Source organism: Geotrypetes seraphini, chromosome 4 (assembly GCF_902459505.1).
Source record: "Geotrypetes seraphini chromosome 4, aGeoSer1.1, whole genome shotgun sequence".
Classification (NCBI taxonomy): domain Eukaryota; kingdom Metazoa; phylum Chordata; class Amphibia; order Gymnophiona; family Dermophiidae; genus Geotrypetes; species Geotrypetes seraphini.
This window is the reverse complement of record NC_047087.1, coordinates 2,009,777-2,021,877: the sequence shown is the minus strand read 5'-3', so window position 1 is coordinate 2,021,877 and position 12,101 is coordinate 2,009,777. Positions and strand designations below refer to the sequence as shown.

General features: G+C 41.5%; 1 protein-coding gene across 1 annotated transcript in view; it reads left to right on the top strand.

The window, feature by feature from the left end:
- Positions 1-12,101, top strand: part of PKD1L3 (polycystin 1 like 3, transient receptor potential channel interacting) — a 192,975-nt gene that overhangs the window by 158,946 nt on the left and 21,928 nt on the right. The window contains exon 30 of the mRNA XM_033941262.1: positions 8,649-8,780. Within this exon, the coding sequence (XP_033797153.1) occupies positions 8,649-8,780 (132 nt within the window). The remainder of the gene's footprint in view (positions 1-8,648; positions 8,781-12,101) is intronic.

The following is a 12,101-nucleotide window of genomic DNA, read 5'->3' as shown; positions in this document are numbered from 1 at the left end:
TTTATTAAAGAAAATAACAGAGATGTGTGAGCAATGGAATCCTTTACATCTTTCTTGGTGGGGAAGAGTTCAAACGATCAAAATGATGATATTGCCTGTAGTTTGTTATCAAATGAGTATGATACCAATTTTTTTCCAGGGGTCAGTTTACAAAAGGTTAAATGGTATCCTTACTAAATTTGTTTGGTTGGGTAAAAGACCTAGAATTGCTTTAGTATCTCTACAAAAGACAATTGTGGAGGGAGGGGTAAATTTTCCAAATTTTTATAGGTATCATCAAGCTTATATTTTAAGACAGGGTATGTATTGGATCCTCCCAGACCTTATGGAAAATGTTCCAGATTAGTTATACTTGGAATAGCGGCTCCAGTTTCCTTTACATTTGTCTCATCTTATTAGTATAAATTTGCCCAGGAAATATAAAGATAATAAAATTTTGCTTGACACATGGAAGACCTTTCGTTATGTTAGTAATCTATCACCAGATCCAATTTCTAAATCATTAAATCAATCCATTTGGGTAAACTCCAAGATCAAAATTGGCGGATTTAAAATCATCTGGAAGCAATGGATTATTGCAGGTATACGGACTTTAAATGATGTTATTATAAATGGATCAATGCTTAGTTTTTCACAATTGCAACATAAATATGGTTTAAATAAGTCACAAAGTTTTAAGTGGTTGCAATTGAAGCAGGCTATTCAGGAGGGGTTCCCTGAATGAAAAGTTCTTAATTCTCAGTATAGTTTGGAATTTCTGTGCTTTCAGGTGGATTTCTTGGGTCACCAAGCCACACAGTGGTACAAATTGTTGTATGGGTATTTGAATAAAAAACAAAAAACTGTCCTTAGAGATATTTGGAGCATTGAGCTTGGGCATCATATTTCTGCCTCTCAATGGCCACGTTTTTGGTCTTGGAGAATAAAAACCACAAAGGCAGCATCTATGAGACAGACTTGGGTTTTTTTGTTGCATAGAGCTTTTTGGACCCCAGTTCGTTTACAAAGTTGGATAGCTCTAGGTCCAATAGATGCTGGCATTGTGGTTTAGAAGCTGGGACATTAGATCATTTAATATTTTTCTGTCCCTGTATAAATGCCTTTTGGAAGTTAATTTGGTCCCAAATTAATTCATTGTTAGAAAATCATGTTGCCCTTTCATATGATACTATATTATTTGGTACATCTATGAGATTTAAAAGCCCAATTTCTGCAAATAATAATAAACTTTTATTAATATTGACAGGGGTTGCCATTCAGCAGATTACTGGAAACTGGAAAGATTACACTAAATTGAATTATTCTTTTTGGTGGAATAAAACGGAATAAAACGGAGAGAGTGCTGGCCATGCAACAGGGAAATTATCACAAGTTTAAAAAGATTTGGGGGCCTTTGATTAATTATTCTAATGATCAGACATCTTAAACACCTTAGTATTAGATTAAATATAGGAGGGGTGGGAATGTGAATGATAATAATTGATAATTGTTTATTATTAATATGGGTGGGTGGGTAGGGATTCTTTTATATTTATATGTTTGAAGGAATTTAAGAAAGATTGTCAAGTGATTAGTTAAAGATTTTCTGTTTGACTATTATATACTTGTTGAAATATTTGAAAATGAATACAAATTTTAAAAAAAATGATGTCATATATGGCATGATCATAATTATATCAATGTTAAACAAGTGGTTTAAGATAAAACATTTCACAAAATTATTTCAAAACTGCAATGAGATTTAAGAAAACTTGTTTACAGAAAGGGTCACAAATCTGGTTCTGCAACAGTGAATCTGGTGTAAATCTGAAAATGGAGAATTGGAGAAAAGGGTTCCATGATTAGAAAAAGTGAATAAAAGAAAAAGGTTGCATATGTTAGGAAAGGGCATAATGTTATTAATGCAAAATAATTATTCAGATGAGTTATTCATTTTAGACAGGCCCCACAGGATATTCCACCCTCCTCAGAGGAGTTAGCACAATATTTGTATATATCATGAATATGGATCTTGAAATATTAGATCCACTGAAAAATGCCTGTTTTGCAGAATTAGGTTGGAATTCTTTTCAAAGCCCCGATTGGGATCAAACTGTTACAAATGTGAAATCATATTGTCCTTAAGATGCATGGCCCCTGGTGATCATGCAATCCGCTCCATTACAATTCCAGGGAAAACTTTGATGACTGGCTATCTCACAGAATTCCCTACAACTACTGGGCATATTATAATTACGCCTATCATTACAAATTTAAAGAAATCCATTTCACTTATTTCTAACTATAGACCAATAGCAGTCATTCCATTATTTGATAAACTTATGGAAGGTCTTGTACATTTATAGTTAATGGAATAGCTGGATCAATTTTCTGTCTTATATGCTTCCCAATCAGGATTCCGTCCACTGTCTAGCACTGAAACAGTTTTGGCCTCATTGCTAGATTATTTGCATAATTTGTTCAATAAAGGTATAGGAGCTTTTGTACTACAATTACATAGAAACATAGAAATAGACGGCAGATAAGGGCCCACGGCCCATCTAGTCTGCCCACCTTAATGTCCCTCCCCTACCTTTGCCCTGTGAAGAGATCCCATGTGCCGATCCCATTTGGCCTTAAAATCAGGCACGCTGCTGGCCTCAATCACCTGTAGTGGAAGACTATTCCAGCGATCAACCACTCTTTCAGTGAAAAAGAATTTCCTGGTGTCACCTCGTAGTTTCCCGCCCCTGATTTTCAACGGATGCCCTCTTGTTGTCGTGGGACCCTTGAAAAAGAAGATATCTTCCTCCGCCTCGATGCGGCCCGTAAGATACTTGAACGTCTCGATCATGTCCCCCCTCTCTCTGCGCTCCTCGAGCGAGTATAGCTGTAATTTGTCAAGCCGTTTTTCGTATGGTAGATCCTTGAGTCCCGAGACCATCCGGGTGGCCATTCTTTGCACCGACTCCAGTCTCAGCACATCCTTGCGATAATGCGGCCTCCAGAATTGCACACAGTATTCCAGGTGGGGCCTCACCATGGATCTATACAATGGCATAATGACTTCTGCCTTACGACTGACGAAACCCCTTCGTATGCAGCCCATGATTTGTCTTGCCTTGGACGAAGCCTGCTCCACTTGATTGGCAGACTTCATGTCCTCACTGACGATTACCCCCAAGTCTCGTTCTGCTACCGTTTTTGCTAGGATCTCGCCATTAAGGGTATAAGACTTGCATGGATTCTGGCTGCCCAGGTGCATAACTTTGCATTTTTTGGCATTGAAGTTGAGTTGCCATGTCCTAGACCATCGCTCCAGTAGGAGTAGGTCGTGCATCATGTTGTCGGGCACTGAATCTTTGTCTGTTGTGCATTAGTACTATAATTAGTGCATTTGATCTTGTTGCCCATGAAAACCTGCTCAATCGTTTAGATGCAGTCGATATTTCTGGTGAAGTACTCCAATGGTTTTGAGGCTTCCTACAAACTCATACCTATCAAGAGAAGATGTACACATAGATGAAGAGGATGGGATGAGAGAGAAAGGAAATGCCTGTGGATGAAAGAAATAGAGGAAGGAGATGCACATACTGTAGATAGAGGGGAAGGTACATGTGGATGGAGAAAACAGGCAAAAGTTGGATATCTAGATCTACTGGTCTTAAGAAATATGATCATGTTAATCCTTTTTATGCTAGATTGCATTGGTTGCCTTTTGAGGCTAGAGTGTTTTTTAAGTTTGGGTGTATTTGTTACAAGGCTTTTTTGGGTTTATTACCCTCTTATTTGGTATCTTACCTGAAATTGTTCAATTCAATAAAATGTACTAGAAACTCAGGTATGTTCATCTTCCCCACCCCAAGGGCCTGTCGTTATAAGACTTTTTTGGACAGGACATTGGAATATCAGGCAGGGAAGATGAATTCCTGGATGAGTCCATTGATTACCCAAGCCTATTCTTATCTTACATTTAGGAAATCACAAGAATGTTGATTTAAAACTACATATTCAAGATGGAGTTTCATTAGGCTATGTATTTTAATTGTACCTTTTAACTGATGTTGTATTTAATTGATGTTGAACTTATAGTAGTTGTGTGTTTCGATATTGTATTTTTTAACTGAAATGTCTCTGTTTCTCTGTTGTGAACTGCCTAGAACTGTTGGTGGGGCGGTATACAAGAAAATAAATTATTTTTATTATCATTATTATTATTATTATTACTGAATCCACTGTATACCTCCTTCAGGATCCAGTCAAGTCTGCAGAAGACCTGACTTTTACTTATATACTGCTCTGGATCCTCTTCTTTCTCTGACATGGGGCTCCAACTTGCCTTGCTTTGCCCCAGATCTATTGCTGCCTGACTGTCCTAGCCACCTTTATGATTTTTTTATATATTAAAGTTGGATCTGGGAATCTATGTATCCAACTTTATTGCTGAAAAGTCAGATCCAGAGAAGACCCATGGATCCAACTGTAATTAAAAAAAAAAAAAAAAAGCTTGAAGCTCCTGGGCAAGGTAAGCCTTGCCAAAGCAGAGCAGATCAGGGTGGAGAAGCAGCCACTGGATCTGGGACAGACCGAGGCAGTAGAGAATCAAGGGCAGCCGCAAGATCTGGCTAAGGCAGCATAGGATTATGGGCAGAACAGGGCAAGTTGGAGTCCCATATCCAAGACAGCAGAGGATCCAAGGCAGCACATAAGTAAAAGCTGGATCTCCACAGACCCCATTATAGAAGGTATAGAGCAGATCCAGAGGATCTGGTTTTAACCAGTCCTGATGGTTGGAGGAAAATGGAAAGAAAGAGGAGGAGGATACACCATATATGCATGAATGAGAGGGGGAAAGAAAGAGAAAGGGAGGATACACATGGATTGGTGAAGAGAATATATGAAAAACTAGAATTTACAAAGGGACAAAAAAATGGAAGAAAATTAAATCTGAAAGATCAGTGCCAAAGATGGACATATGGTAGGAAGTGAAGAAGAAAAAATTTGTAAAGAAATGAAAAATGGACAGGAGGCCCTGGAAACAGAAAGCCAGGATCAGAGATTGGGACCAACGAGATCAGAAAAGCAAAGTCACCAAACCACAAAGGTAGAAATGAGTCGGCACAAACAAATGGTCAGAGAGACAAAACTCATTGGTGACCTCCAGATAACACAGAAGAACTCTGCGTACATCCCGTTTCTTCAACAGGCTGTCCTGTGTCTTGGAACCTATCGGTTGAAAGGCAGGCAAACACACTTCCTGATTAACATGGAAAGCCAAAACTACCTTCAACAGGAAGGAAGGAACCATCCGAAGGAAAAGTCCCATCTCCAAAATACAGAGAAAAGGATCTCTGCAAGATAAAGCCTACAGTTCTGACACAAGATGCGCAGAAGTAATGGCGACCAGAAAAACAGTCTTAAGTGTCAAGTCCAAGAGAGAAACATAGTACCATAGTAACATAGTAGATGACGGCAGATAAAGACCTGAATGGTCCATCCAGTCTGCCCAACCTGATTCAATTTAAATTTCTTAATTTTTTCTTCTTAGCTATTTCTGGGCAAAAATCCACAGCTCTACCCGGTACTGTGCTTGGGTTCCTACTGCCGAAATCTCCGTTAAAACCTACTTCAGCCCATCTACACCCTCCCAGCCATTGAAGCCCTCCCCAGCCCATCCTCACCAAATGGCCATATACAGACACAGACCATGCAAGTCTGCCCAGTATTGACCTTAGTTCAATTTTTAATATTATTTTCTGATCTAGATCCTCTGTGTTCATCCCACGCTTCTTTGAACTCAGTCACAGTTTTACTCTCCACCACCTCTCTCGGGAGCACATTCCAGGCATCCACCACCCTCTCCATAAAGTAGAATTTTCTAACATTGCCTTTGAATCTACCATCCCTCAACCTCAAATTATGTCCTCTGGTTTTACCATTTTCCTTTCTCTGGAAAAGATTATGTTCTACGTTAATACCCTTCAAGTATTTGAACGTCTGAATTATATCTCCCCAGTCTCTCCTTTCCTCTAGGGTATACATATTCAGGGCTTCCAGTCTTTCCTCATACGTCTTCTGGCGCAGGCCTCCTATCATTTTCATCGCCCTCCTCTGGACCGCTTCAAGTCTTCTTACGTCCTTCGCCAAATATGGTCTCCAAAACTGAACACTATACTCCAAGTGGGGCCTTACCAATGACCTGTACAGGGGCATCAACACCTTCTTCCTTCTACTGGCTATGCCTCTCTTTATACAGCCCAGCCTTCTGGCAGCAGCCACTGCCTTGTCATACTGTTTTTTCACCTTTAGATCTTCGGACACTATCACCCCAAGGTCCCTCTCCCCGTCTGTGCATATCAGCTTCTCTCCTAGCATATATGGTTCCTTCTGATTATTAATTCCCAAATGCATTACTCTGCATTTCTTTGCATTGAATTTTAGTTGCCAGGCATTAGACCATTCCTCTAACTTTTGCAGATCATTTTTCATATTTTCCACTCCCTCTTTGGTGTCTACTCTGTTACAAATCTTGGTATCATCTGCAAAAAGGCACACTTTTCCTTCTAACCCTTCAGCAATGTCACTCACAAACATATTGAACAGGATTGGCCCCAGCTCCGAAGGGGCTCAAAAGGAGTGTTAGTAGGACTAAACAACACCATGTTAAGGTCCCAGGAAGGGAAAGGATGACAAGAAGAGCCCCCTTCAAGAATTTAGTGATATCAGGATGAGACACCAAGGAGGACCGACACTTCCGGGAGCTAAAACAGGAAAGCCCGGCCACTTGGACCAGAAGAAAAGCCACAATGAGGCCTTTATCCATACCAGTGTGAAGAAAGACAAGAATCAGCGAGATCAGAACTGAATAAGGTCCACCTGGCCTTCCACACCTTAGCATAAGCCAGGAGCGTGGACAACTTCTTAGACTTCAGACTTCCTACAGCCAGGGCAGAATATCATTTATGTTCTAAGGCTGCGTGCTCAGGAACCACGCCGTAAGAACAAAGTGAACCGGATCCTCCATGGAGAACGGCCTCTGCATGAGAAGGTCTGGATATGCACTCAGCCAAAGGCTGCAACCTCTGTGCAAATGTATCAGATCTGGAGCCACCAGATAAGCTGCGATCCTAAGAATGACCCAGCATATCATTGGCCAAGGAGGAAAAATATAGAGGAGAATCTCCTGAGGCCACAGCTGCACGAGTGCATCGAGTCCCGCTGCTGGGCTCGGATCATTGACTGAAGAAGCGGGGCTGCCCAGTGCCCCACTATCGCTTGGAATGCCTTTGGGGACAGAGCCCACTCACCCGGGTCCAGAGTCTGTCTGCTGAGGAAGTCTGCTTGAACGTTGTCTACTCCCCCCACATGAGCTGTCGTCAATGCTTGGAGATGATGTTTTGCTCAAAGTAAAAGAAGGTGGGCTTCCTGAGCCAGTCTCTTGGTCCCTCCCTGGCAATTGACATAGGCTATGCTGTCGCATTGTCTGAGAAGACCCTGATTGCTTGGCCCTCCAGAGTCTTCTGCAATCTCGTCAGGGCTAGTCAAATGGCTCTGAGCTTCAACCGATTGACTGACCATTTTGTCTGTGAGGGTGTCCAACACCCCTGAACAGAAGAAAGATTGCAATGGGCTCCCCAGCCACTAAGGCTAGCATCTGTCATCACTATGATCCAGGAGGCAATGTGTAGGGGTATGCCCCTGCGGAGCAATTGTGGGAGAAGCCACCAGTACCACCAGTCCATGCTTGCTTGGGCTTCCAGAGTCCATGGCAGATGTGCCTGCAAAGCATCCCTGTACGGAGCCTAGTGAGAGAGCAAAGCATGCTGAAGATGATGCATGTGCACCCTGACTCAGGGAACTACATTCAGTGTGGCTTCCATGGATCCCAGAACTTGAAGATAGTCCAATGCTGACGGAGCCGGCCACTGTAGAAAGGAAGAAATCTGGGCACACAGTTTCTGCCCGTAGGCTTCTGGTAGATAGACACGGCCCACTGCCTTGTCGAAAAGGACTCCCAGGTATTCCAGCGATTGTGTGGGGAGAGCAGAACAAACATTCCTGCAGGCATGCGTGCAGAAGGAAAGAACTGAAAGTGAAGCTAGAGCGCCTAGTGAAGTAAAACAGAGGCAGAGTGAAAAATCCAGAGTGGATTCCTTCTGAGTCAAGCGGCTATGGGGAAATAACTCTACTGTCTAGAATGTCTCACCTATTGAACTAGACAAGTTGTTTTATGGGTGGTAATAATGGCATTGGGAAGATCGGGAAGAGGGGACAGGAAGGAGAGGGAATCAGGGGCCCCCTCAATTTTTGCCCTGGGCCCCAGCATGTTTAAACCCAGCTCTGTTTAAGATAGGTAATTTACAACTTTTTAGAATCCTAAAAAAATCTAGCCTCCTGAATCCTGAGCACATCTGACAGGGCCCTCCTCAACATTTGGGCCTGAGGCATGTGCCTAGTTTGCCTATACCTTAATCTAGCTCCAGTTGCAGTATCTGAGTGTGAGAGATCACACAGGTTCCTTTTTCAGATGCATTGAGATTTTACTGATCCAATAAAAACTAACACACACTACAAAGATTTTAACCTGAGACTGTAAGAAAGAAGATGAGTAATTGTGGAGGGACAGCTACAGATTTCCAATGATCATCTCTCTTCTCCTCATACTCTAGGTCCTGAATTTAGATCCTTTGCTGGGCTCTCTGCTCATCACGACGTGTGTCATCTTTTTGATGTTTGTGGTCATTAATTTATTCCTTTCTGCCATGCTAATGGTGTTCTCTAAAGAGAGGAGTTCTTCAACTGTAAGTAGTAAGACTCAATACTAATATATAGAGTGTAATTTGATAACAGACAGGTCAATATTCAAATACTGTACCACAGTTTGCATGGTGTTCAAATATTTTTATGAATATTCAAGTGCCCTTTTGTTTCATGCTGTAAAATAGCTTCACATGGGACATGCTAAAGTGTTCCATGTTACGTTTGGCATGTGTGCAGTTAAGCTTGAAATAATTACACAGGTCAACACGTCATTTTCATCAGAGTTAATGTTGGGTGGGTTTTGTAGTATTTTTCATGCTGACTTCAAATCTGTGTTTAGTTTTTCACTAGCACGTCACATTTTTGTAATGAGATTCATAATATATATATATATATATATAAACACGTATAAGGAGGGTTAACGGCAGTTGTCTTCGTTTTTTGTTTTTTTTTTGCTACAGATGGTCATGCAAAGTCATTGTACTAATTACCCAGCTGAGGGATGCCTATAACCCAGGGATAAGCAGTGTGAAATTTATGTCATTGGTGGATCCTCATAAAATATTTCTTCCACCTCTTCATATCAAGCTGGAGTTGATAAAGAACCTGGTAAAGCAAACTCACCAGGTTTTCAATATCATGTTAAGAAATTTCAAAAATCAGCACTGCAAAACTGAAGGAAGGGATATTTATAGGCCCACAGATCAAGTCCGTTATGCTATGCAGGATGAAGATTTTAAGCAATCACTCTCAGCAGTTGAGCTTGTAGCTTGGGAGGCATTCAAGTGATTAAAGGAAAACGTTCGGAGCAACCATAAGTCTCCTTCATATAAGGAAGGAGTTCAGAATCTCCTTGACTCAAGACAGAAACTTGGCTGTCACATGTCATAAAAATACACTTTTTGTACTCACATCTTGACTTTTTCCCAGAAAATCTTGGTATGGTAAGCGATGAGCAAGGAGAATGTTTTCATCAGGACATTCAGTTAATGCAGCATCTGGAATGAGAGTATGATGGCCGACTACAGCTGGATGTTGTGCTGTGACAATCCAGACACAACTCACAAAAAGAAAATCATTCTCTAAGCACTTTTGAAGAAATATTGGTTGCTAAGTGACACAGTCCAGTATAATTATGTTATGCTATGTGCTTATTTGACTTTGGACTGAAGATACTGCAACATTTCTTTAAGTTGGTGCTGCAATTCTTAAAACCCTATATGCTAAAACGTATAAAACATTAGTTATAACTTTACGTGACTGAAAAAAAATTAATAACAGATCTGAAATCAGCGTGATAAACTGATTTAGAAAAATGTGCTGTGTTGTTAGATGATTCTGAAAAAAATTTTTTTTGTTGCCTTGTGTTATTTTTGTTAAATCTTTTTGAGGAGGTATATCAGTGGTGGTAAGAGCTCCCCTGGTAATCATTTTATGTCTGTGCACGAATGGTCACATTAGTAGGGTTACCAGACGTTTGGATTTACCCAGACATATCATCTTTTTAGAGGACAGTCCAGGTGTCTGGATGACTTTTCAAAACCCAGCACTTTGTGGAACACGATGGGGCTGGGTAGAACTGGGTGGGCCTGGGGGTGGGGTCATATGTCCAGATTTTACAACCGTAAAATCTGGTATCCCTACACAGTAGCCAAGGCCATTAATGACAAACTGAAAAAAGCCCTTTTTCTCAGCTTTGCTAGGAATGGGAATAGGACATGGGAAAGGCCCATGTAAGAGAACACTAAGCCTATTTCTTAACACAGCTTAGTAAAAGGACCCTCGGTACAGCTCTAAAAATAAGCATACAGCAGTAAGACCTGCAACTATATACACAGCACTGGACATCATCTTTGCTTACACCCTATGCTGTCTATTAAAATGTTTTATTTCTGGTTGGTGAGTAATTTGGATGGGGATCCATTTGTTGCTGACCAGATTCCGTTGCGTGGGCACTCCCCTTTTTCCCCGGGGAATGAAAATGCGGTTTTTGCTACCTGGGAGTGGGAGAAGGTCTGGCAGTTGGAGCATGTGATGACGTTGGAGGAAGACCTGGTAGCGAACGATGATCTGCAGAATCGGGTGGGGGCCAAATATGCTTATCGTCAGCTTAAACACTTTTGGGCCATCTTAGATTCCAGGCAATTGGGTAGCCATATAGGCTTTCAACTGCACACGTTTTTTGGCATAGATACTGAAGAGAAGATTTCAGTGTCAATAATATACAAAAGTTTGGGGCGGGTGAAACCCTGTAAGGCGGTGGGTGTCTACAGGATGGGTTGGGAGAAAGAATTGCTTGTGCCTTTGCAGGTATGGGATCTCTTGGAACATTTGAAGGGAGTTCTCCCATGACACGTTGTGTAGCTTTGCAGGAGTGTTATTATAGGATGCTTTATAGGGCGTACCTAACCCCTCAACAATTTTTTTTATTGTGGGGGAGCTGTCAATCCTTTGTGTTCTAAATGTGGGACGGAGGCCAGGATGTTTGGGCACATGTTTTGGGGGTGTAGTTCTAGTCAATCGTATTGGAGGGATATTTTGGATATTATGTGCCAGGGCCTCCACCTTGCCTTGACTGGTACTCTGGAGCAGTTAGTACTGGACTTACCTGAGGCATTTGGAATGCTGAGAGAGGCATGTAGATTATTGTGTCGCAAACTGGGCTTGGTGGCTCGCAAGTGTATTATGAAATACTGGACTTCGAATGAGTCCCCTGGGTTTTGGCACTGGCAGGTTGATGTACATCAGTTGGCCTGCTGGGAGGCAAGAGATGCAAAGGGTTCTAGGAAAGGGGGTAAGCAATTTTTGCAAATTTGGAATCCATATATATGGAGTTACATCCTAAGGGCCGTAGCCTTCTTCTGAATGTCCTGTAGGTGTTGTGATATGGGGGGGAAGGGACTGGGAACATGGTGAGTTTAAGCATTGGGTGGGTTGGGAATGGTGTGGGCTCTTGGGTATAAGTGCGGATACAATAGAGTGGAGGATTTTCTACAGAGTGTTGTGATCTTCTGGGATGGGATCTATTTTGGATAATGGTGGTTTTTGAGTTGGAGGTGGGTTGCTACTGTTGTTTTGAGTATTGTAGGGACTAGGGCATGTAACGTAGCCTTGTTTAGTGGGTTAGGGGTTTGGGGATTATCAGAATACAGATTCCCGAACTTTTTGTTCTGGTGGGGTGTGCTGGTGTTGGGTTGCATCTCCTGGATGAGTGGTAGTGGGGGAGTGGAGGGAGGGTTGGAGGGATGTTGATTCCTGTTATACTTTGTTGATTGCTTGTATTCCTGTTTTGTTTTGTTTTTTTAAATGCTTAATAAAATGTTTCAACACTAAAATGTTTTATTAGGGCTATACATTTAATG